We start from the raw sequence: 26,129 nt of genomic DNA, 5'->3' as shown, positions 1-26,129 counted from the left end.
GCCCTAACCCAATATAAACTAACCTCTCCTAACCTACCTTACCTTAACCTAACAGTACCTCCACCTAACCTAATTCCTAACCTACTTTAACTTATCTTAACCTATCCTACCCTTACCCTAACCTTCCTTACTTGCTTTTCAAACTAGTGTTGTAACTTGGCTAGTAATTATAATAATAACATTATCTTTTCCGCGTTGGAGCCCTTGGGCTTATAACATCCTGCTTTTCCAACCAGGGTTGTAGCTTAGCTAGTCATATTAATAATAACACTATTATTACCCTGTTGGGGCCATTAGGCTTATGGCATCCTGCTTTTCCAAATAGGGTTGTAGCTTAGCTAGTAATAATAACACTGTTTTTACCCTGTTGGGGCCCTTGGGCTTAGAGCATCCTGCTTTTCCAACTAGTGTTCTAGCTTAGCTAGTAATGATAATAATAACACTATCTTTTCCCTGTTGGAATCCTTGGGCTTATAGTATCTTGCTTTTCCAACAAGAGTTGTAGCTTAGCTAGTAATAATGATAATAATAACCCTATCCTTTCCCTGTTGGAGCCCTTGGGCTTATAGCATCCTGCTTTTCCAACTAGGGTGGTAGCTTAGCCAGTAATAATTATAAAAACACTTTTCCCTGTTGGAGCCCTTGGGCTTATAGCATCCCGCTTTTCCAACTAGGGTGGTAGCTTAGCCAGTAATAATTATAAAAACACTTTTCTCTGTTGGAGCCCTTGGGCTTATAGCATCCCGCTTTTCCAACTAGGGTGGTAGCTTAGCCAGTAATAATTATAAAAACACTTTTCCCTGTTGGAGCCCTTGGGCTTATAGCGTCCCGCTTTTCCAACTAGGGTGGTAGCTTAGCCAGTAATAATTATAAAAACACTTTTCCCTGTTGGAGCCCTTGGACTTATAGCATCCCGCTTTTCCAACTAGGGTGGTAGCTTAGCCAGTAATAATTATAAAAAAACTTTTCCCTGTTGGAGCCCTTGGGCTTATAGCGTCCTGCTTTTTCAACTAGGGTGGTAGCTTAGCCAGTAATAATTATAAAAACACTTTTCCCTGTTGGAGCCCTTGGACTTATAGCATCCCGTTTTTCCAACTAGGGTGGTAGCTTAGCCAGTAATAATTATAAAAACACTTTTCCCTGTTGGAGCCCTTGGGCTTATAGCGTCCTGCTTTTTCAACTAGTGTTGTAACTTAGCTGGTAATGATAATAGTAATTTCATTTTATTAAGAATAGATCTTGCGTCTCCGAGAATTAAAATTTTGTTATAATGCAAGAAATCAATAGAAATTGAGATAGGATGACTCGCATTTTGGGAGGATTCTTATATAAAGACTTTTTGCGTAACACCCAGAACTCGCTAAAGGGAAAGGCGAAAGAGACTTCACTGGAGACGAGAAATAAAAAATGGAACAATTTTATCGTACGAGCTCGCTCTTTTGTTATCGAAGCCAATCTGAGAGAGAGAGAGAGAGAGAGAGAGAGAGAGAGAGAGAGAGAGAGAGAGAGAGAGAGAGAGAGAGAGAGAGAGAGAGAGAGAGAGAGGGGGGGGATTACAAGGATTTTGGATGCCTGAAAGACTTTTCCATCCGCGGAGACACCATTTGCTCTTCGCAAGAGAGAGAGAGAGAGAGAGAGAGAGAGAGAGAGAGAGAGAGAGAGAGAGAGATTAATTCATCGTGACTACCTGTGGCTGAAGCTTTCATGAGTAACCTTTAAACCTTTAAAAACACTACTTCTACAAGACTCAGGTCATATCAATCAATGGCAGCCACACATCTGCACTTCCATAAAATCTCCTGGAATCTAATGATGTGTCCAGAACGTAGATAGAAAACACAGGATCATAAAAAAGAAAAAAATGTTGACCTCAAAACCCCGACTGTCCAATAGACTTTATCCGGTAGGAGCCCAATCTTAGGTTTTTCATTTGTTATGTTGAGGATACACTCGAGTGTGTTTCGTTCCTGGTGTTTTTCATTTTCTGTTTGTTTGTCTATTTATCTATTTGGAAGTTAACTAATTAGAGCAGATACTTATCTGTTTCATTATTATTCATTATTCACCATATATTTTGCTACAATTTTATTTATGCTTAATTTGGGTCTACTTGGAAACTAAAATTATCGGTCAACTGCGTGTATGTTGTGTTTTTGTAACTATTACTACTACTACTACTACTACTACTACTACTACTACTACTACTACTACTACTACTACTACTACTACAATAATAATAATAATAATCATAGTAGTAACAATAATACTACTAATGATAATAATACAAGCCAAAGCAACTTTACTGTACCCTAAAGTTAATTTTAAGGTCAAATTGTATCCTTTTCCAAATGAAGCGTAGACTGTGTGAACTACTACTCTTAGTATTATTACTCCAGGTCAATTTCTGGTTCAATAATTTACCAATAATGAGCCTCTTGTTTCTCTAGATAATCACGTTCATAATCATCATTGAAACATTTTATCCTTGATATGGTAGCCCCACATCTGAGATGGAATTCGTCTATCTGTTTAACATCATCATCTCTTCCTACGCCTATTGACGCAGTCGTCTCTATCTTGAGCTTTTAAATCAATACTTCTCCAGTCACCATCTCCTACTTTACGCTTCATAGTACCCCCACATGTATGCTTGGGTCTTCTAACTCTTTTAGTGCCTTATGGAGCCCAGTTGAACTATTTAGTAAACGAATCTTTCATGGAGAGTTTTTTTATATTTTATTCCCTTTCCTCACTGGGCTATTTTTCTCAGTTGGAGCCCTTGGGCTTATAGCATCTTGCTTTTCCAAATAGGGTTGTAGCTTACTTAGTAATAATAATAATAATAATAATAATAATAATAATAATAAATGTTATTTTGACAAAATTTACATTGAAAAGAACAAACTCATTCTTTTAATACCACAGTGAACAATTTCAATAAGGTTATGTTAATCCATAATTATAAGGATTTCATATTTTGCAGAATGATAATGTTCCTTAGCACACAATGCTGTAACATTTGAAAAGCGTGAGAAATTATTTCTCCAGGTCTCTCCGGTATGAAAGGTAATCGATAAAAGTTTATGGAATAGCAATAGTTGTATCAATAAATATGAATTGTCAGATAATTACGGAACTTCACCCATTCTGTCGGCTTATGTCAATTCCTACTCCTTCTTAGATGGAATATCAAACTTTTAAAACAAGAATTCAATAGTACAATCGAGTTTGGACCAAAATAGGACCATGGTGCGGGGGAGGAGGGGCTCGAGTTCAGTAGTATAATAGAGTTTTAACCAAAATAGGACCATGGTGTGGGGGAGGCGGGGCTCGAGTTCGGTAGTATATTAGAGTTTTGACCAAACTAAAGCCATGGTGCGGGGGAGGAGGAGGGGCTCAAATTCAATAGTATAATGGAGTTTTGATTAAGATAGGACCATAGTGTGGGGGAGGAGGGGCTCGAATTCAATAGTAAAATGGAGTTTTGACTAAAATAGGACCATGGTTTGGGGGAGGAGGGGCTCAACTTCAGTAGTGTAATGGAGTTTAGACTAAAATATGACAATGGTTTGGGGGAGGAGGGGCTCGAGTTCAATAGTATAATGGAGCTTTGACCAAAATAGCACCATGGTTTGGGGGAGGAGGGGCTCGAGTTCAGTAGTATAATGGAGCTTTGACCAAAATAGCACCATGGTTTGGGGGAGGAGGGGCTCGAGTTCAATAGTATAATGGAGCTTTGACCAAAATAGCACCATGGTTTGGGGGAGGAGGGGCTCGAGTTCAATAGTATAATGGAGCTTTGACCAAAATAGCACCATGGTTTGGGGGAGGAGGGGCTCGAGTTCAGTAGTATAATGAAGGTTTGATCAAAATGGACCTTGATTAATATCACGAGTTTAATATAATATTTGTGTTTGGACCATATGGAGGACATGATTTTAATAGTATAATTGAGTTGCTAAGTCTGTTCGCTCCCCTTGCCCTACCACCCTTACCCTTGCATAAAAAAGCTTAAATATTCATAACAAACATCTTGATTTGTACAGTTCACTCTTGCAAAATCAAAGAGGTGGTTTGAGTAATTGATATTCATTGAGGTAAATTTTAGTTAACCTTGATTGGTAGATTCCTACGTCTGCAAAGGTTATAAATAAAAAATGATATTTAGAGAAAAAGGTTAAACCAAGGTTATTATAAAAAAAATCATTAAAAGGGGGAAATTGAAACATGGAGAGATTTTACCTTAGAGTTTTCTTGCATTTTCATTTCCGTCCTTCAGAGAGAGAGTGATTATTTAGATACGTATGTAAACGAACTATTTAATAATAATAGCAACACCTACAAGAATAATCATAGTAATTATTTATATTAGGTATTTCTGTGGTCAAATTTATTGAATATTTTTTAATTATTATTATTATTATTAAATTATTATTATTATTATTATTATCTAAGCTACAACCGTAGTTGGTAAAGCAGGATGCTGTAAGCCCAAAGGCTCCAACAGGAAAAAATAGCCCAGTGAGGAAAGGATACAAGGAAATGAATAAAATATAAGAGAAGCAATGAACAATTAAATTAAACTATTTAAGGAAATATAACATTAAAATAAAGCTTACATATATGAACTATAAAAACTTAAAAAAGAGAAAAAAAACGTAATAGGAAGAGAATTAAGACAGATTATTATGCCCAAGTATAGTACCCCCAAGCAAGCAAATGTAGATTTCTGCTGTCTAATAATTGGCGCCATGTCTACTTTCAAAGACATTGCAATCATTCATTCGTCATCATGTTCTTCATTATTCAATACTCTTTGAGTATGTCGTGCTAGTAATCCACACTTAACGGTACTTGCATTAAAAAACGACATGTCTCTGAAATCATTTCCTTCTCCGAGACACTTTCAGCTCTTTTCAAAAGTTAAAGGCTACTGCTTTCTACTACAAAGATACGTATGCAATGATACACAGACAGACACACACACACACACACACACACACACACACACACACACACACACATATATATATATATATATATATATATATATATATATATATATATATATATATATATATATATATACCCTAGTTGGAAAAGTAGGATGTTATAAGGCTATAAGCCCAAGGGCTCCAACAGGGAAAAATGTTCAGTGAGGAAAGTGAACAAGGAAATAGATAAACTACAGGAGAAATAATAAACACTCAAAATGAAATATTTTTGAGAACAGCAACAACGTGAGATAAGATCTTCCATCTATACACTATAAAAAAACTAAAAAAATAAGAGGAAGAGAATTGAGATGGAATAATGTGTCTGAATACACCTTCAAGCAAAAGTGTACACATTCGTATGTATATATATGTATATGCATATATATATATATGTATATGCATATATATATATATATATATATATATATATATATATATATATATATATATATATATATATATATATATATATATATAATGTATATATTGCGTATGTGTGTCTGTGTGTCATGTACGCGTGTTTGTTTATATATATTACCACACCCTTCGTCTTTATCATATGGGGTAGAAAACTTGAGATATGTAAGACAGAATAGCAAGTAGATTACATGTCTCTTCGATATTGGGTTTATGATATATTTACTGTTGCGTGCTTCGAAAGATACTCACCAGCACCACACCGGACGATGTCTCTCAAATATTTATACTACAGCAGTGTAATCGACTACGTAAGTCTCCCAAGGAAAGACGAGGCCGTTTTCGCGCGTTATTTTCACAGTCCCTCTCCTTGGCAGATCCTCCTCTTGAGTTTATTGCAAGACTGGCTCACCCCTTGCCAGATCCTCAGTTTATTGCTAGATTGGCCCTCTTAGTTAATTGCAAGACTGGACCTCCCCTTCTCAGATCTACTTAGTTTATTGCAAAAATGACTCACCCCTTGTCCGATCCTCAGTTTATTGCTAGATTGACCCTCTTAGTTAATTGCAACACTGGACCTCCCCTTATCATATCAACTTAGTTTATTAAAAGACTGGGCCTCCCCTTGTCAGTACTTCTCAGTTTATTGCTAGATTGGCCCTCCCCTTGGCAGATCTTCTCAGTTGCTGACAAGACGGGGCCTCCTCTTTTCAGATAATCTTAGTTTATTGCAAGACTGGGCCTCCCCTTGTCAGAACTTCTCAGTTTATTGCAAGACTGGGCATCCCTCTTGTCAGATCTTCTTAGTTTATTGCAAGACTGGGCATCCCCTTGTCAGTTCTTCTTAGTTTATTGCAAGACTGGTCGTCCCCTTTTCAGATCTTAGTTTATTGCAAGACTGGGTATCCCCTTGTCAGATCTTCTTTGCTTATTGCAAGACTGGCCCTCCCCTTTTCAGATCTTCTTGGTTTATTTAAAGACTGGGCATCCCCCTTGTCAGATCTTCTTAGTTTATTGCAAGATTGGTCCTCCCCTTTTAAGATCCTCTTAGTTTATTGCAAGACTCGGCCTCCTTTGTCAGAACTTCTCAGTTTATTGCAAGACTGGGCATCCCCTTGTCAGATCATCTTAGTTTATTACAAGACTGGCCATCCCCTTGTCAGATCTTCTTAGTTTATTGCAAGACTGGCCCTCCCCTTGTCAGAACTCAGTTTCTTGCAAGACTTGGCATCCCCATCTCAGATCTTCTTAGTTTATTGCAAGACCGGTCCTCCCCCTTTCAGATCTTCTTGGATTATTTGAAGACTGGGCATCCCCCTTGTCAGATAATCTTAGTTTATTGCAAGACTGGTCCTCCCCTTTTCAGATCCTCTTAGTTTATTGCAAGACTCGGCCTCCTTTGTCAGAACTTCTCAGTTTATTGCAAGACTGGGCATCCCCTTGTCAGATCATCTTAGTTTATTACAAGACTGGCCCTCCCCTTGTCAGATCTTCTTAGTTTATTGCAAGACTGGGCTTCCCCTTTTCACATCTTCTTAGTTTATTGCAAGACTGAGCATCCCCCTTGTCAGATCTTCTTAGTTTATTGCAAGACTGGTCCTCCCCTTTTCAGATCCTCTTAGTCTATTGCAAGACTGGGCATCCCCTTGTCAGAACTTCTCAGTTTCTTGCAAGACTGGTCCTCCCCTTTTCAGATCCTCTTAGTTTATTGCAAGACTGGGCCTCCCGTTGTCAGAACTTCTCAGTTTCTTGCAAGACTGGGCATCCCCTTTTCAGAACTTCTCAGTTTCTTGCAAGACTGGGCATCCCCTTTTCAGAACTTCTCAGTTTCTTGCAAGACTGGGCATCCCCTTGTCTAAACTTCCCAGTTTATTGCAAGACTGGGCCTCCCCTTGTCAGGACTTCTCAGTTTATTGCAAGACTGGACGTCCCCTTGTCAGTTCTTCTTAGTTTATTGCAAGACTGGGCCTCCCCTTGTCAGAACTTGTCAGTTACTTGCAAGACTGGGCATCCCCTTGTCAGGTCTTCTTATTCGATTGCAAGACTGGGCCTCCCCTTGCCAGAACATCTCAGTTTATTGAAAAACTAGGCATCCCCTTGTCAGATCTTCTTAGTTTATTGCAAGACTGGACCCCCCTTGTCAGAACTTCTCAGTTTCTTGCAAGACTGGGCATCCCCTTGGCAGAACTTCCCAGTTTATTGCAAGACTGGGCATCCCCTTGTCAGATCTTCGTAGTTTATTGCAAGACTGCTCCTCCCCTTTTCAGATCCTCTTAGTTTATTGCAAGACTCAACCTCCCCTTGTCAGAACTTATTAGTTTATTGCAAGACTGGGCATCCCCTTGTCAGAACTTCTCAGTTTCTTGCAAGACTGGACATCCCCTTGTCAAAACTCAGTTTCTTGCAAGACTGGGCATCCCCTTTTCAGATCTTCTCAGTTTATTGCAAGACTGGACATCCCGTTTTCAGATCATCTTAGTTTATTGCAAGACTGGGCTTCCCCTTGTCAGAACTTCTCAGTTTCTTGCAAGACTGGGCATTCCCTTGTCAGATCTTCTCAGTTTCTTGCAAGACTGGGCATTCCCTTGTCAGATCTTCTCAGTTTATTGCAAGACTGGGCATCCCCTTGTCAGACCTTCTCAGTTTATTGCAAGACTGGATATCCCGTTTTCAGATCTTCTTAGTTTATTGCATGACTGGGCATCCCCTTTTTCAGATCCTCTTAGTTTATTGCAAGACTGGGCCTCCCCTTGTCAAAACTTCTCAGTTTCTTGCAAGACTGGGCAACCCCCTCCTCTTAGTTTATTGTAAGACTGGGCCTCCCCTTTCAGAACTTCTGTTTATTGCAAGACTGGACATCCCCTTGTCAGAACTTCTCAATTTCTTGCAAGACTGGGCATCCCCTTGTCAGATCTTCTCAGTTTATTGCAAGACTGGACATCCCGTTTTCAGATCATCTTAGTTTCTTGCAAGACTGGGCATCCCCTTGTCAGAACTTCTCAGTTTCTTGCAAGACTGGGCATCCCCTTTTCAGATCTTCTCAGTTTATTGCAAGACTGGGCATTCCCTTGTCAGATCTTCTCAGTTTATTGCAAGACTGGATATCCCGTTTTCAGATCTTCTTAGTTTATTGCAAGACTGGGCATCCCCCTTTTCAGATCCTCTTAGTTTATTGCAAGACTGGGCCTCCCTTGTCAAAACTTCTCAGTTTCTTGCAAGACTGGGCAACCCCCTCCTCTTTGTTTATTGTAAGACTGGGCCTCCCCTTTCAGAACTTCTGTTTATTGCAAGACTGGGCATCCCCTTGTCAGAACTTGTCAGTTTCTTGCAAGACTGGGCATCGCCTTGTCAAGACTTCTCAGTTTATTGCAAGACTGGACATCCCGTTTTCAGATTATCTTAGTTTATTGCAAGACTGGGCATCCCCTTGTCAGACTTCTCAGTTTCTTGCAAGACTGGGCATCCCCTTGTCAGATCTTCTCAGTTTATTGCAAGACTGGGCATCCCCTTGTCAGTTCTTCTCAGTTTATTGCAAGACTGGATATCCCGTTTTCAGATCTTCTTAGTTTATTGCCAGACTGGGCATCCCCTTGCCAGATCTTAGTTTCTTGCAAGACTGGGCATCCCCTTGTCAGATCTTCTTAGTTTATTGCAAGACTGGGCATCCCCTTTTCAGAACTTCTCAGTTTCTTGCAAGACTGGGCCTCCCCTTATCAGATCTTCTTAGTTTATTGCAAGGCTGGGCATCCCCTTTTCAGAACTTCTCAGTTCCTTGCAAGACTGGGCATCCCGTTTTCAGATCTTCTTAGTTTATTGCAAGACTGGGCATCCCCTTGTCAGAACTTCTCAGTTTCTTGCAAGACTGGGCGTCCCCTTGTCAGGTCTTCTTAGTTTATTGCAAGACTGGGCCTCCCCTTGTCAGAACTTCTCATTTTATTGCAAAACTGGGCATCCCCTTGTCAGGACTTCTCAGTTTATTGCAAGACTGGACATCCCGTTTTCAGATCTTCTTAGTTTATTCCAAGACTGGGCATCCCCTTGTCAGAACTTCTCAGTTTCTTGCAAGACTGGGCGTCCCCTTGTCAGGTCTTCTTAGTTTATTGCAAGACTGGGCCTCCCCTTGTCAGAACTTCTCATTTTATTGCAAAACTGGGCATCCCCTTGTCAGTTCTTCTTAGTTTATTGCAAGTCTGGTCCTCCCCTTTTCAGATCCTCTTAGTTTATTGCAAGACTGGGCAACCCCCTGTCAGATGCTCTTAGTTTATTGCAAGACTGGGCCTCCCCTTGTCAGAACTTCTCATTTTATTGCAAAACTGGGCATCCCCTTGTCAGATCATCTTAGTTTATTGCAAGACTGGTCCTCCCGTTTTCAGATCCTCTTAGTTTATTGCAAGACTGGGCAACCCCCTGTCAGATCCCCTTAGTTTATTGCAAGACTGGGCCTCCCCTTGTCAAAACTTCTGTTTCTTGCAAGACTGGGCAACCCCCTGTCAGATCCTCTTAGTTTATTGCAAGACTGGACATCCCGTTTTCAGATCATCTTAGTATATTGCAAGACTGGGCATCCCCTTGTCAGAACTTCTCAGTTTCTTGCAAGACTGGGCATCCCCTTGTCAGATCTTCTCAGTTTATTGTAAGACTGGGCATCCCCTTGCCAGATCTTCTCAGTTTATTGCAAGACTGGACATCCCGTTTTCAGATCTTCTTAGTTTATTGCAAGTCTGGGCATCCCATTGTCAGATCTTCTTAGTTTCTTGCAAGACTGGGCATCCCCTTATCAGAACTTCTCAGTTTCTTGCAAGACTGGGCATCCCCTTATTAGGACTTCTCAGTTTATTGTAAGACTGGGTATCCCCTTGTCAGATCTTCTTAGTTTATTGCAAGACTGGGCCTCCCCTTGTCAGAACTTCTCAGTTCCTTGCAGGACTGGGCATCCCCTTTTCAGATCTTCTTAGTTTATTGCAAGACTGGTCCTCCCCTTTTCAGATCTTAGTTTATTGCAAGACTGGGCTTCCCCTTGTCAGAACCTCAGTTTCTTGTAAGACGGGGCATCCCCTTGTCAGATCTTCTTAGTTTATTGCAAGACTGAGCATCCCCTTGTCAGAACTTCTCAGTTCCTTGCAGGACTGGGCATCCCCTTTTCAGATCTTAGTTTATTGCAAGACTGGTCCTCCCCTTTTCAGATCTTAGTTTATTGCAAGACTGGGCTTCCCCTTGTCAGAACCTCAGTTTCTTGTAAGACGGGGCATCCCCTTGTCAGATCTTCTTAGTTTATTGCAAGACTGAGCATCCCCTTGTCAGATCTTCTCAGTTTATTGCAAGACTGGGCATCCCCTTGCCAGATCTTCTCAGTTTATTGCAAGACTGGACATCCCGTTTTCAGATCTTCTTAGTTTATTGCAAGACTGGGCCTCCCCTTGTCAGAACTTCTCAGTTCCTTGCAGGACTGGGCATCCCCTTTTCAAATCTTCTTAGTTTATTGCAAGACTGGTCCTCCCCTTTTCAGATCTTAGTTTATTGCAAGACTGGTCTTCCCCTTGTCAGAACCTCAGTTTCTTGTAAGACGGGGCATCCCCTTGTCAGATCTTCTTAGTTTATTGCAAGACTGAGCATCCCCTTGTCAGAACTTCTCAGTTCCTTGCAGGACTGGGCATCCCCTTTTCAGATCTTCTTAGTTTATTGCAAGACTGGTCCTCCCCTTTTCAGATCTTAGTTTATTGCAAGACTGGGCTTCCCCTTGTCAGAACCTCGGTTTATTGTAAGACGGGGCATCCCCTTGTCAGATCTTCTTAGTTTATTGCAAGATTGAGCATCCCCTTGTCAGATCTTCTTATCTTATTGCAAGCTTAGTTCTCCCCTTGTCAGATCATCTTACTTCATTGTAAGACTGGTCCTCCCCTTGCCAAATCCTCTTCTTAGTGTATTACAAGACTTGGCATCCCCTTGTCAGAACTTAGTTTATTGCAAGACTGGCCATTCAGTTTTTCAGATCGTCTTAGTTTATTGCAAGATTGTCCATCCACTTTTTCAGATCTTCTTAGTTTATAGCAAGATTGTCCATCCACTTTTTCAGATCTTCTTAGTTTATTGCAAGACTGGCTATCCACTTTTCAGATCTTAGTTTATTGCAAAGACTGGCCATCCCCTTTTTCAGATCTTCTTAGTTTATTGCATGACTGCCCATCACCTTTTCAGATCTTAGTTTAATGTAAGACTGGCCATCCACTTTTTCAGATCATCTTAGTTTATTGCAAGACTGGCCATCCAGTTTTTTCAGATCTTCGAAGTTTAATGTAAGACTGGCCATCCACTTTTTCAGATCATCTTAGTTTATTGCAAGACTGGCCATCCAGTTTTTCAGATCTTCTTAGTTTAATGTAAGACTGGCCATCCACTTTTTCAGATCATCTTAGTTTATTGTAAGACTGGCCATCCAGTTTTTCAGATCTTAGTTTATTGCAAGACTGGCCATCCAGTTTTTCAGATCTTCGAAGTTTAATGTAAGACTGGCCATCCACTTTTTCAGATCATCTTAGTTTATTGCAAGACTGGCCATTCAGTTTTCCAGATCTTCTTAGTTTAATGTAAGACTGGCCATCCACTTTTTCAGATCATCTTCGTTTATTGCAAGACTGGCCATCCAGTTTTTTCAGATCTTAGTTTATTGCAAGACTGGCCATCCATTTTTTCAGATCTTCTTAGTTTATTGCAAGACTGGCCATCCGCTTTTTCAGATCTTAGTTTATTGCAGGACTGACCATCCCCTTTTTCAGATCTTCTAGTTTATTGCAAGACTGGCCATCCACTTTTTCAGATCTTCTTAGTTTATTGCAAGACTGGCCTTCCACTTTTTCAGATCTTAGTTTATTGCAAGAATGGCCATCCACTTTTTCAGATCTTCTTAGTTTATATCAAGACTGGCCATCCCCTTTTTTCAGATCTTAGTTTATTGCAAGACTGGCCATTCATTTTTTCAGATCTTCTTAGTTTAACGTAAGACTGGCCATCCACTTTTTCAGATCATCTTCGTTTATTGCAAGACTGGCCATCCTCTTTTTCAAATCTTCTTAGTTTATTGCAAGACAGGCCATCCACTTTTTCAGATCATCTTAGTTTATTGCAAGACTGACCATCCACTTTTTCAGATCATCTTAGTTTATTGCAAGACTGGCCATCCCCTTTTTCAGATCTTCTTAGTTTATTGCAAGACTGGCCATCCCCTTTATCAGATCTTTTTAGTTTATTGCAAGACTGGCCATCCACTTTTTCAGATCTAATTAGTTTATTGCAAGACTGGCCATCCCTTTTTTCAGATCTTCTTAGTTTATTGCAAGATAGTGTATCCCCTTTTCAGATCTTAGTTTATTATAAGACTGGCCATCCACTTTTTCAGATCTTCTTAGTTTATTGCAAGACTGGCCATCCACTTGTTCAGATCTTCTTAGTTTATTGCATGACTGGCCATCCACTTGTTCAGATCTTCTTAGTTTATTGCAAGACTGGCCATCCACTTTTTCAGATCTTCTTAGTTTATTGCCAAACTGGCCATTCCCTTTTTCAGATCTTCTTAGTTTATTGCAAGACTGGCCATCAACTTTTCAGATCTTCTTAGTTTATTGCAAAGACTGGCCATCCACTTTTTCAGATCTTCTTAGTTTATTGCAAGACTGGCCATCCACTTTTTCAGATCATCTTTGTTTATTGCAAGACTGGCCATCCCCTTTTTCAGATCTTCTTAGTTTATTACAAGACTGGCCATCCCCTTTTTCAGATCTTCTTAGTTTATTGCAAGACTGGCCATCCACTTTTTCAGATTATCTTAGTTTATTGCAAGACTGGCCATCCACTTTTTCAAATCTTCTTAGTTTATTGCAAGACTGGCCATCCCCTTTTTCAGATCTTATTAGTTTATTGCAAGTCTGGCCATCCCCTTTTTCAGATCTTAGTTTATTGCAAGACTGGCCATCCCCTTTTTCAGATCTTCTTAGTTTATTGCAAGACTGGCCATCCACTTTTTCAGATCTAATTAGTTTATTGCAAGACTGGACATCCACTTTTTCAGATCTTAGTTTATTGCAAGAATGGCCATCCACTTTTTCAGATCTTCTTAGTTTATTGCAAGACTGGCCATCCCTTTTTTTCAGATCTTCTTAGTTTATTGCAAGATAGTGTATCCCCTTTTCAGATCTTAGTTTATTGTATGACTGGCCATCCACTTTTTCAGATCTTCTTAGTTTATTGCAAGACTGGCCATCCACTTTTTCAGATCTTCTTAGTTTATTGCAAGACTGGCCATCCACTTTTTCAGATCTTAGTTTATTGCAAGAATGGCCATCCACTTTTTCAGATCTTCTTAGTTTATATCAAGACTGGCCATCCCTTTTTTTCAGATCTTCTTAGTTTATTGCAAGATAGTGTATCCCCTTTTCAGATCTTAGTTTATTGTATGACTGGCCATCCACTTTTTCAGATCTTCTTAGTTTATTGCAAGACTGGCCATCCACTTTTTCAGATCTTCTTAGTTTATTGCAAGACTGGCCATCCACTTTTTCAGATCTTAGTTTATTGCAAGAATGGCCATCCACTTTTTCGGATCTTCTTAGTTTATATCAAGACTGGCCATCCCCTCTTTTTCAGATCTTCTTAGTTTATTGCAAGATAGTGTATCCCCTTTTCAGATCTTAGTTTATTGTATGACTGGCCATCCACTTTTTCAGATCTTCTTAGTTTATTGCAAGACTGGTCATCCCCTTTTTCATATCATCTTAGTTTATTGCAAGACTGGCCATCCACTTTTTCAGATCTTAGTTTATTGCAAGACTGGCCATCCACCTTTTCAGATCTTAGTTTATTGCAAGAATGGCCATCCACTTTTTCAGATCTTAGTTTATATCAAGACTGGCCATCCCCTTTTTTTCAGATCTTCTTAGTTTATTGCAAGATAGTGTATCCCCTTTTCAGATCTTAGTTTATTGTATGACTGGCCATCCACTTTTTCAGATCTTCTTAGTTTATTGCAAGACTGGGCATCCCCTTTTTCAGATCTTCTTAGTTTATTGCAAGACTGGCCATCCACTTTTTCAGATCTTAGTTTATTGCAAGAATGGCCATCCACTTTTTCAGATCTTCTTAGTTTATATCAAGACTGGCCATCCCCTTTTTTTCAGATCTTCTTAGTTTATTGCAAGATAGTGTATCCCCTTTTCAGATCTTAGTTTATTGTATGACTGGCCATCCACTTTTTCAGATCTTCTTAGTTTATTGCAAGAATGGCCATCCACTTTTTCAGATCTTCTTAGTTTATATGAAGACTGGCCATCCCTTTTTATCAGATCTTCTTAGTTTATTGCAAGATAGTGTATCCCCTTTTCAGATCTTAGTTTATTGTATGACTGGCCATCCACTTTTTCAGATCTTCTTAGTTTATTGCAAGACTGGCCATCCACTTTTTCAGATCTTCTTAGTTTATTGCAAGACTGGTCATCCACTTTTTCAGATCTTAGTTTATTGCAAGAATGGCCATCCACTTTTTCAGATCTTCTTAGTTTATATCAAGACTGGCCATCCCTTTTTTCAGATCTTCTTAGTTTATTGCAAGATAGTGTATCCCCTTTTCAGATCTTAGTTTATTGTATGACTGGCCATCCACTTTTTCAGATCTTCTTAGTTTATTGCAAGACTGGCCATCCACTTTTTCAGATCTTCCTAGTTTATTGCAAGACTGGCCATCCACTTTTTCAGATCTTAGTTTATTGCAAGAATGGCCATCCACTTTTTCGGATCTTCTTAGTTTATATCAAGACTGGCCATCCCCTTTTTTTCAGATCTTCTTAGTTTATTGCAAGATAGTGTATCCCCTTTTCAGATCTTAGTTTATTGTATGACTGGCTATCCACTTTTTCAGATCTTCTTAGTTTATTGCAAGACTGGGCATCCCCTTTTTCAGATCTTCTTAGTTTATTGCAAGACTGGCCATCCACTTTTTCAGATCTTCTTAGTTTATTGCAAGATAGTGTATCCCCTTTTCAGATCTTAGTTTATTGTATGACTGGCCATCCACTTTTTCAGATCTTCTTAGTTTATTGCAAGACTGGGCATCCCCTTTTTCAGATCTTCTTAGTTTATTGCAAGACTGGCCATCCACTTTTTCAGATCTTAGTTTATTGCAAGAATGGCCATCCACTTTTTCAGATCTTCTTAGTTTATATCAAGACTGGCCATCCCCTTTTTTTCAGATCTTCTTAGTTTATTGCAAGATAGTGTATCCCCTTTTCAGATCTTAGTTTATTGTATGACTGGCCATCCACTTTTTCAGATCTTCTTAGTTTATTGCAAGAATGGCCATCCACTTTTTCAGATCTTCTTAGTTTATATGAAGACTGGCCATCCCTTTTTATCAGATCTTCTTAGTTTATTGCAAGATAGTGTATCCCCTTTTCAGATCTTAGTTTATTGTATGACTGGCCATCCACTTTTTCAGATCTTCTTAGTTTATTGCAAGACTGGCCATCCACTTTTTCAGATCTTCTTAGTTTATTGCAAGACTGGTCATCCACTTTTTCAGATCTTAGTTTATTGCAAGAATGGCCATCCACTTTTTCAGATCTTCTTAGTTTATATCAAGACTGGCCATCCCTTTTTTCAGATCTTCTTAGTTTATTGCAAGATAGTGTATCCCCTTTTCAGATCTTAGTTTATTGTATGACTGGCCATCCACTTTTTCAGATCTTCTTAGTTTATTGCAAGACTGGCCATCCACTTTTTCAGATCTTCCTAGTTTATTGCAAGACTGGCCATCCACTTTTTCAGATCTTAGTTTATTGCAAGAATGGCCATCCACTTTTTCGGATCTTCTTAGTTTATATCAAGACTGGCCATCCCCTTTTTTTCAGATCTTCTTAGTTTATTGCAAGATAGTGTATCCCCTTTTCAGATCTTAGTTTATTGTATGACTGGCTATCCACTTTTTCAGATCTTCTTAGTTTATTGCAAGACTGGGCATCCCCTTTTTCAGATCTTCTTAGTTTATTGCAAGACTGGCCATCCACTTTTTCAGATCTTAGTTTATTGCAAGACTGGCCATCCACCTTTTCAGATCTTAGTTTATTGCAAGAATGGCCATCCACTTTTTCAGATCTTCTTAGTTTATATCAAGACTGGCCATCCCCTTTTTTCAGATCTTCTTAGTTTATTGCAAGATAGTGTATCCCCTTTTCAGATCTTAGTTTATTGTATGACTGGCCATCCACTTTTTCAGATCTTCTTAGTTTATTGCAAGACTGGGCATCCCCTTTTTCAGATCTTCTTAGTTTATTGCAAGACTGGCCATCCACTTTTTCAGATCTTCTTAGTTTATTGCAAGACTGGCCATCCCCTTTTTTTCAGATCTTCTTAGTTTATTGCAAGATAGTGTATCCCCTTTTCAGATCTTAGTTTATTGTATGACTGGCCATCCACTTTTTCAGATCTTCTTAGTTTATTGCAAGACTGGCCATCCCCTTTTTCAGATCTTCTTAGTTTATTGCAAGACTGGCCATCCACTTTTTCAGATCTTAGTTTATTGCAAGAATGGCCATCCACTTTTTCAGATCTTCTTAGTTTATTGCAAGACTGGCCATCCACTTTTTCAGATCTTAGTTTATTGCAAGAATGGCCATCCACTTTTTCAGATCTTCTTAGTTTATTGCAAGACTGGCCATCCACTTTTTCAGATCTTCTTAGTTTATATCAAGACTGGCCATCCCCTTTTTTCAGATTTTCTTAGTTTATTGCAAGATAGTGTATCCCCTTTTCAGATCTTAGTTTATTGTATGACTGGCCATCCACTTTTTCAGATCTTCTTAGTTTATTGCAAGACTGGGCATCCCCTTTTTCAGATCTTCTTAGTTTATTGCAAGACTGGCCATCCACTTTTTCAGATCTTCTTAGTTTATTGCAAGACTGGCCATCCCCTTTTTTTCAGATCTTCTTAGTTTATTGCAAGATAGTGTATCCCCTTTTCAGATCTTAGTTTATTGTATGACTGGCCATCCACTTTTTCAGATCTTCTTAGTTTATTGCAAGACTGGCCATCCACTTTTTCAGATCTTAGTTTATTGCAAGAATGGCCATCCACTTTTTCAGATCTTCTTAGTATATTGCATCACTGACCTTCCCCTTGTCAGATTGTTTTAGTTTATTGAAAGAATGGTCCTCTCCTTGGCAGATCTTCTCAGTTTATTGCAAGACTGGTTCTCCCCTTGTCAGATTGTCTTAGTTTATTGCATCACTGACCTTCCCCTTGTCAGATTGTCTTAGTTTATTGAAAGAATGGTCCTCCCCTTTTCAGATCTTCTTAGGTTTTTTGCAAGTTTGGTAGATCTGAGATAAAACGTTTACTGATCGAAGGGAAAGCGTATGTTGAACAGCATTGCGTACGTGTTGATCAACTTTTACCAAGAGACGAAGAAAGACATCCTGAACGAGTCAAGAGTTAAACAATAAAAAGAAAAGAAAAAAAAAGTTTATGGTAATGACTAAACTTTCTCTTAAATAAAAGCTCATTGGTGAAGCACGACTAAACAATGTATCTCGTCAGTGTATGGTTGCTGCGTTCACATCAAAGACAGTGTATAATGGTTCTCGCTGTGTCTAATTGTTGTTATTATTATTACTTGCTAAGCTACAACCTTAGTTGGAGAAGTGGGATGCTACAAGAACAGGGAAAATAGTCCAGTAAGGAAACGAAGAAAGGGAAAAAATAAGAACGGTAACAATATTAAGATAAATATTTCCAATATAAACCATAAAAACTTCAACAAAATAAAAGGAAGAGAAATTAGAGAAGAATAGTGTGCTTAATTGTACCTTCAAGCAAGAGAATTTTAACCCAAGGCAGTGGAAGACCATGGTACAAAGGCTATGGCACTACCCAAGACTAGAGAACAATGGTTTGATTTTGGAGTGTCCTCCTTCACTTTAATGGTTATTCTACTTACGGTTTTCCCGAGATGCAGCAGGTGAAGCCGAATCCATAGTCCCTCAGGAGATGAAGGACCTCTGGCACCGTCCTGATGGCACCGAAGGTGCTAAAGACAGCCAAGATGATGTTCCAAGTCACGAGGACTTTGCGCAGTTCGAAGCGAGGTCTATTCCTCATGTAATTCTGACCGTAGTAGATGAAGCTCACGTAAAGAGCTATCCAAACCAAGGCATGCCACCAGTTATACCTCATCCAGCCAGTGTAATCTCGAACTTCGAACTCCTCCTCGAAGCTGAAAGTGAGCGCGTAGGTGTAATTCGTGGCAGTGGTGTAAAAGCCATCCACCTGTCGAGGTGGCACTGTGAGATCGTATATGACGGTCTTGTTGTTTTCCGTCAAGGTGAATATGGTAGTGTCACCCCAACGGAATTTATGCAACGGCTCGGGAATAACTTTGGCCATTTTTGTTTTCTTCTCTCCGATATAGAAGACACTCCAAACTGTCAGTAATCCTCTGCGTAGCTTCTAAAAGTTCAGTTTAACTAATTCTACCACTAGTAGCTACAGAGATGCCGTTCTTACTGATGGTAGCATATATATTTTTTTTCAATTTCAATCACTATAAAGGCCAGCAGTTGACGTACTGTTTATCAAAATATCTTCTTCATAACATGTCTAGCGAACAGACTCGGTTTGGAAGTTGCTAATCCAAAGATAACAACGACCAAGTAAGAGGTCAACGGAGCGACTCGCGGGAGACGTGGAGCGCACGACGTCTGGATGAGCAATGCGAGAGAGAATGGGTTTGGACGTAAAGTGAATTCAGGAGGTGGGAGGAGGGAGAGGGAGGGGGATCCCACCTTCTACCGAGTAGTGCCTGTACACGCGGCCCCCATTGGTAGCCTGCTTGGGGAATGGAGGAGGTAGGGGGGATAAGCTACCTAGAAGTAGAGAGAGACAAGGAGGAGACTAGTCGCTAGTCGTCGAAAAATGAAGCCCTCATGCTATAATGCCACTCAGGTATTATAAATTTAAGAGCAGCGTAAATTCCTTTTATCAGTTTGTCAATGACGTCACACATATTACACCTTCAATGGCTCAATATTTATATCGCCTTCATTGGTGGTATAGAAATGAGTTAAACAATACTTTCAAGCAAATATGCAAAATGGTCTCTTGCTTAATGGTATATGTCACTCTCATGCATGAAGAGAAAAATGAACGATAAACGTAGCAATTAATAAAAAGAAAACTTTCTCTGATGTACCCGCGGTTGATATGAGTAATTCCATTACCGGGTCCTGGGTCTAGAGTTAGACCATGGGTCTACTGTAGGTACCTAGACCATGCCGGGCCGGACCACTTTCGCCTAGCCAACCGCCCAAAAATATTGGGAGTTCATTAACTGTATTTATGTGTGTCCCATTCATTCAAGACGTGTGCTAATGCCAAATCACATTTTGTATCTCGCCACCCTCTGAAATGGTTGCTACTGTAGTCTTAGTGTTATTAAACCGAATTTTGAAGTGCTTGAAAAAGACTATGTTTAAGCATGCTTTTCTTGTTTGCGTTAATATCCTGATTCTATTTTAGTACAATGTTGCTTTCATGAGTCCATGTTATCTTGTGCTTAACCGTTTCATTAATCATGTACTCTATAATATTTTCAATAATCTTTACTTGTGCAGTTTATATATTACCTTATTTCCTTACCTCACTGGGCTGTTTATCCCTGTTGGGGCCCTTGAGCTTATAGCATCCTGCTTTTCCAACTTGGGTTGAAGCTTAGCCAGTAATAACAACAGCAACAGCAACAACAACAACAACAACAATAATAATAATAATAATAATAATAATAATGTTATCTTGGCCGCTAGCTCATCTTAATATTTGTTGATATCAAATTTAAATAATTTTCGAATTATAAAGTTTTCTTGAATCTATAAAAAAAAATCGTTTTCCACAATTAATACCAGATATCACAATTTTTATTTAATACCAAATTTAATTAATCTACGAATTTTCAAAGGTTACCAAAATTTATACCAGAAATCACAATTTTTATCTGATACCAAATTTAATTAATATACAAAATTTTCCAAGTTTCCGAAATTTATACCAAAAATCACATTTTTTATTTAATACCAAATTTAAGTAATATAAGACTTCTCCAAATTTTACACAATTTTTATCTAATACCAAGTTTAATTAATCTACGGTTTCCTAATTTTCCACAATTTATACCATAAATCAATTTTTATATGATACCGAATTTAATTCATCTACGAATTCTCCAAGTTTTTGTTATAATTTAGGCCAATACCAGAAGTCACAATTTTTATCTAATACCAGATTTGATTAATTTACGATTTTGCTACGTATTCCACAATTTACACCAGAAATCACAATTTTGATCTACCAAATTTAATTAATATACAAATTTTCCACAATTTATACCAGAAATCACATTTTCTATCGAAAATTTAATTCATATAAAAAAATTTCAATTTTTCCTTAATTCATACCTGAAATCACAATTTTTATCTGATGCCAATAATTAATCAAAAAATTTTCCGTTTCCCACAATTTATACCAGAAATCACAATGTTTATCTGATACCAAATTTAATTAATCTACAAATTCTCCAATTTTTCCACAATTTATACTCACAATTTTTATCTGATCCCAAATTTATTTCATATATAAAATTTCCAATTTTCTCCACAATGTATACGAGAAATCCCGAATCATTCCGTCCATCGCGTAACCCTTAACTGAAATTCCTGTTTCTCGCAGGTGTTCAAAGCACCCTTAACAAGTCTCCCACCCATTCGGTAACACTAAACCGTCTATCCATTCTTTATCAGTTCTTCCTTTTCAATCCCTTCGAGACTTTATAAGACTAAATAACACTCACGCCATCCCACAAAATCTTCCTCTCAAATTTTATCTCGAACAGCCATCTAGTACGTAATGGGTACCCGCGGGCGTCTTCTTTTGTTTTCATATCCCCTACGCCCACAAGTCCCCAACGCCCGTCTCCTACTCCCCCTGACTTGTTGATGAGCAGCGAGAAAGCGTATGTAAATGATGGGGAATGTGGAAGGCCAGTTAGCATGAAGAGAGGGCCAGCTAGCTTTTCGTCGAAATTCTACTTTTTAGGGGATTTCCTGACTTACGCTTGTGACCCAGTGGTAAGCGGATGTACAGTAGAGGGGACCCCTTAGGTTTATAGCATCCTGCTTTTTTAATCAGGTTTGTAGCCTAGCTTGTAATAATGATAACTCGGGTTGTTTCTAACAGCATTTATTAGAATTTTGGAGAGAGAGAGAGAGAGAGAGAGAGAGAGAGAGAGAGAGAGAGAGAGAGAGAGAGAGAGAGAGAGCTCGCACATACTGTAAATTAGAGAGCGCATACATTAAATGAGAGAGAGAGAGAGAGAGAGAGAGAGAGAGAGAGAGAGAGAGAGAGAGAGAGAGAGAGAGAGAGAGAGAGAGAGATTAAAAAAGTGAATAGGCCAATATAGTTTAGCTTTGAACATAAAGCTAAAATTTCGTGTCTCGAAGAGGAATTTGCTCCTCCGAATTTGTGATATTGTGAGTAAATAAACAAAATTTTTAGTTATACATGAAAGTAGTCACTACTCACACGCTTCACGCGAAGGAAACCCCGTTATTGGGGAGGAAACCCCGTTATTGTGATCTTTAGCCAAACAGGCTATAAGTCTGATTTTTAAGTGGCTATCTTATACAGAGTCTCTCTCGTTAGAATTGGGTAAGATACTAGATCTTACTGATCAATATATCTTTTCTGAAGTCTCAAGTTGTTAAACGATAAGCAAAGCTATGGAATATTATTATTATTATTATTATTATTATTATTATTATTATTATTATTATTATTATTATTATTATTATTATTAGCTAAGCTACAACCCTTGTTGGGAAAGTCGGGTGCTATAAGCCCAAGGGCTCCAACAGGGGAAAATAGCTCAGTTAGGAAAGGAAATAAGGAAATAGATAAACTACAAGAGAAGTAATGCATAATTTGAAAGAAAATATTTCAAGAACAGTAGCTACATGAAATTAGATCTTTCATATATAAACTATAAAAACTTCATAAAGCAAAGAGAAATAAGATGGAATAGCGTGCCTGAGTGTACCCTCAAGCAAGAGAATTCTACCCGAAGACAGTGGAAGATCATAGTACAGAGGCTATGGCACCACCTAAGACTAGAGAATAATAGTTTGATTTTAGAGTGTCTTTCTCCTAGAAGAGCTGCTTACCATAGCTACAGACTGATAATTTCCTCCGTGTTAAAAGTTCAAACTGCATACAATGCAAAGAAAATACTGTATGCACTCACTGTTAAGAAATTTGCATAAAAAATAAATACCGGTAAATGTCTGGCAACATTTATTCCAGGATTTTTATCTTTAAAAAAACGGATATATTAACTTAAGAGAGTGATATTACGGCCACCAACCCGTAAAAGATAACAACAAACTAAGGTAAAATTACGGTCGCATGTATTTTACTGAAATACGGCTGAGAACAGTATATTTTTACGGAGAATTTCCGATTAAAATTACGTTTTTTTTTTTTTCTAACAATGCAGTTGAGTCAATTATAAGATTTAGTTGGAGAGAAAGATAATGTATAGAGGTTATCTCCAGAGAGAGAGAGAGAGAGAGAGAGAGAGAGAGAGAGAGAGAGAGAGAGAGAGAGAGAGAGAGAGAGAGAGAGTCTGTATACTCTGGCCACTTTCGTCACCCTGCTTCAAAGGCAATCTTATCTCGCCAGGTAGAAGTTTTATTATACCACTTGACGTAAGGGTTACCAGATTATTTCCACTGGATTATCCTACATGAGCCTTAAAATTATCGTACACACTTTCCACATAATTATTGAGGAGTAACAACTTATTTCCAGGTGTTTTAGTATAATTGTTTAATTAAACTCACACATACACAGCAAATATATATATATATATATATATATATATATATATATATATATATATATATATATATATATATATATATATATATATATATATATATATATATATATATATATATATCTACGGTATGTATCGTAAATCGTACAGGACCCAAAATAATCGTACATTTAAGATAATTATCGTACGAATGGCAACCATCACGAGGGCTTTTATGATGCATCTGTTACTCTCGTCTGGTCGAGTTGATTTTTTACCCAAAAAGTAACAATGGTAGGGTTGTGGTGGCCTATGTGGTAACGTTACTGATTGGTGATAGCCAGACTGGGGTTCGAGTCCCCTCAGACTCGTTAGTTTCTTTGGTCGTTGCAACCTCACCATCCTTGTGGGCTAAGGGTTAGAGGTTTGGGGGAGCCTATAGGTCTATCTGCTGAGTCATCATCAGCCATTGCCTGGCCATCCTTGGTCCTAGCTTGGGTTTTGAGTTACAAGAAAATCAACTTATTTGAAGACTAAAAAAACCACAAAATAAGAACAAGATAAAGGCCATTTTTTAGAGTTGTGAGAAATTTAGCTTATTAAAAACGAATATATTCGAATTTTTCAAGTTTTCCAGAATTTATACTGGAAATCAAGACGAAAAGTAGCCTATCTATATATTTCCAACAACATACAACGAATGAATAAATCTATCTGTATCTAAAAAGGACACCTTTTATAGAAGATAACGTATCTGCTTTCAAAGCACTCCTACAATTTCTTATCGCTATCGTCGAGGTAACTTGAACCACCAAGAATACTAACGGTTTTAAAGGTTTAAATTCCGCTCATGAATGGTAGAGGCAAGGGATAGTGACAATGCCCTAGCTAGCAAGTAGGTCAATGCTCAAGCCCCCTCTCCACCCAAGCTAGGACCATGGCGGGCCAGGCAATGGCTGCTGATGACTCGGCAGGTAGACCTATAGGATCCTTAGCTCACAATGATTGGTTGCAGACATGAAAGGAACTAACGAGTCTGAGCGGGACTCGAACCCCCGTCTGGCAATCACCAGGCAGAAACGTTACCAACCAGGCCACAACAACCCCTATTATTTTTTTAACGTTTGTATCTTTCCTTTCTCCAAGATAATTTCTTCGGGTTTCTGGAAGTTAGGCATTTGTTATTGTATACATTAGGTATCGATCCCCTAACATTATAATCGGTATATAATTATCACTATTTCGATTTGCAACCTTCAAATTAGGCTTTCAAATTGATTTGTCTTGGATAAGACTGTTTGTCGTTATTTACCTCCCCGAAAAGTTATTTAGGCTACTGTGCAATGTGACATAGGCCTAGTCTTGAATTATTCAATATGCAGTGTCTTATAAAATATGAAAAAAATATGAAAAGAGAAGAGAGATGAATTATGTTTATGGGAACAATGAGATGAATTATGTTTATGGGAACAATGAGAGAGAGAGAGAGAGAGAGAGAGAGAGAGAGAGAGAGAGAGAGAGAGAGAGAGAGAGAGAGAGAGAGAGAGAGAGAGAGAGAGAGATGTGGATTAGCGCCTGGCAAAAGGACTACTTTTTAGATAACACGTGTGAAGATAAGGGCGATCTTAATGACATAGGCCTTTATTTTTTTTTCTTGACGTACTACAAACCTTAGGAGTCTGCTAAGGAGGTTCCTTGAGGTCCCAGAGCTCCCCCAGTTCCCAGGATGATGATGATTTTTTGTTGAATTGTTCATGCACGTCCGTATGACTTTTTTTCCGGGATTCTTTGTTTCCAACGTTTAATGGAAAGTCTCTTGAATTTGTAATGCCATTTTCGAGACTTCCATTAATCCCCTGTTCACTTTTCAAAAACCCCCCTTTTTTTATAATCATAGGTTATCAGTCCCATTGACACTGATGAATTAATGGCATCCAAGAGCGATAATAGATAACATTCTTATCTGCTTCGTTTCTTTCCGCCGTTATCAGCGGCTGAATTTCGCTATCTCGGATATGGACAATGAATAAGCGATAAGACACGGAATCGTGTCATGAGAAGGATCAGTTGTTTTGTGAGCTAAATATCTCTATGTATTTTATTTTTATTTTTGTTATTATCATTATTATTATTTTATTATTATTTTTGTGATTGTTAGTAATATTATTATTATTATTATTATTATTATTATTATTATTATTATTATTATTATTATTATTATTATTATTATTATTGTAAGATGAGCTACAGCCCTAGCTGGAAAAGCAGGATTCGATAAGCCCAAGGGCTTCAACAGGAAAAATAGCCCAGTAAGGAAAGGAAACAGATAGAATAGTGTGCCTGAGTGTACCCTCAAGCAAGAGGATTCTTTTCCAAGGCGGCGGAAGACCATGGTACAGAGGCTATGGCACTACCCAAGATTAGAAAGAATGATTTTGATTTTGGAGTGCCCTTTTCCTAGAAGAGCTACTTACCATAGCTAAAGAGTCTCTTCTACCCTTACCAAGAGGAAACTATCCACTGAACCATAACAGTGGAGTAGTTAACCCCTTTAGTGAAGAAGAATTGTTTGGTAATCTCAGTGTTGTCAGGTGTATGAGGACAGAGGGTATGTAAAAAATATGCCAGACTATTCGGTGTATATGTTGGCAAAAAAAAAATGAGCGTAACCAGAGAGATGGGTCCAATGAATTACTGTCTGGCCAGTCTAAGGACCCCATAACTTTCTAGTGGTAGTATCCCAACGGGTGGTTAGTGCCCTTGCCAGGTGTATGACGACAGAGGATAATGTGGAAAGAATAGGCCAGACTATTCG

At 38.5% G+C, this 26,129-nt stretch overlaps 1 protein-coding gene across 2 annotated transcripts in view; it reads right to left on the bottom strand.

Annotated features, from left to right (window-relative positions):
• Baldspot (elongation of very long chain fatty acids protein baldspot) overlaps positions 1–26,129 on the bottom strand; it is a 156,108-nt gene that overhangs the window by 80,016 nt on the left and 49,963 nt on the right. The window contains exon 1 of one of the 2 annotated variants that reach the window (XM_068388698.1): positions 18,392–19,164. The exons of the other annotated variant lie outside the window; for it this stretch is intronic. Coding sequence (XP_068244799.1) covers positions 18,392–18,837 — 446 coding nt within the window. The 5' untranslated portion in view covers positions 18,838–19,164. Of the gene's footprint in view, positions 1–18,391; positions 19,165–26,129 lie in introns of those variants that run through there. 2 annotated transcript variants of the gene reach the window in all.

Source organism: Palaemon carinicauda, chromosome 15, assembly GCF_036898095.1.
Source record: "Palaemon carinicauda isolate YSFRI2023 chromosome 15, ASM3689809v2, whole genome shotgun sequence".
In the NCBI taxonomy this organism is placed as follows: domain Eukaryota; kingdom Metazoa; phylum Arthropoda; class Malacostraca; order Decapoda; family Palaemonidae; genus Palaemon; species Palaemon carinicauda.
This window is presented reverse-complemented; position numbering and strand designations above follow the sequence as displayed.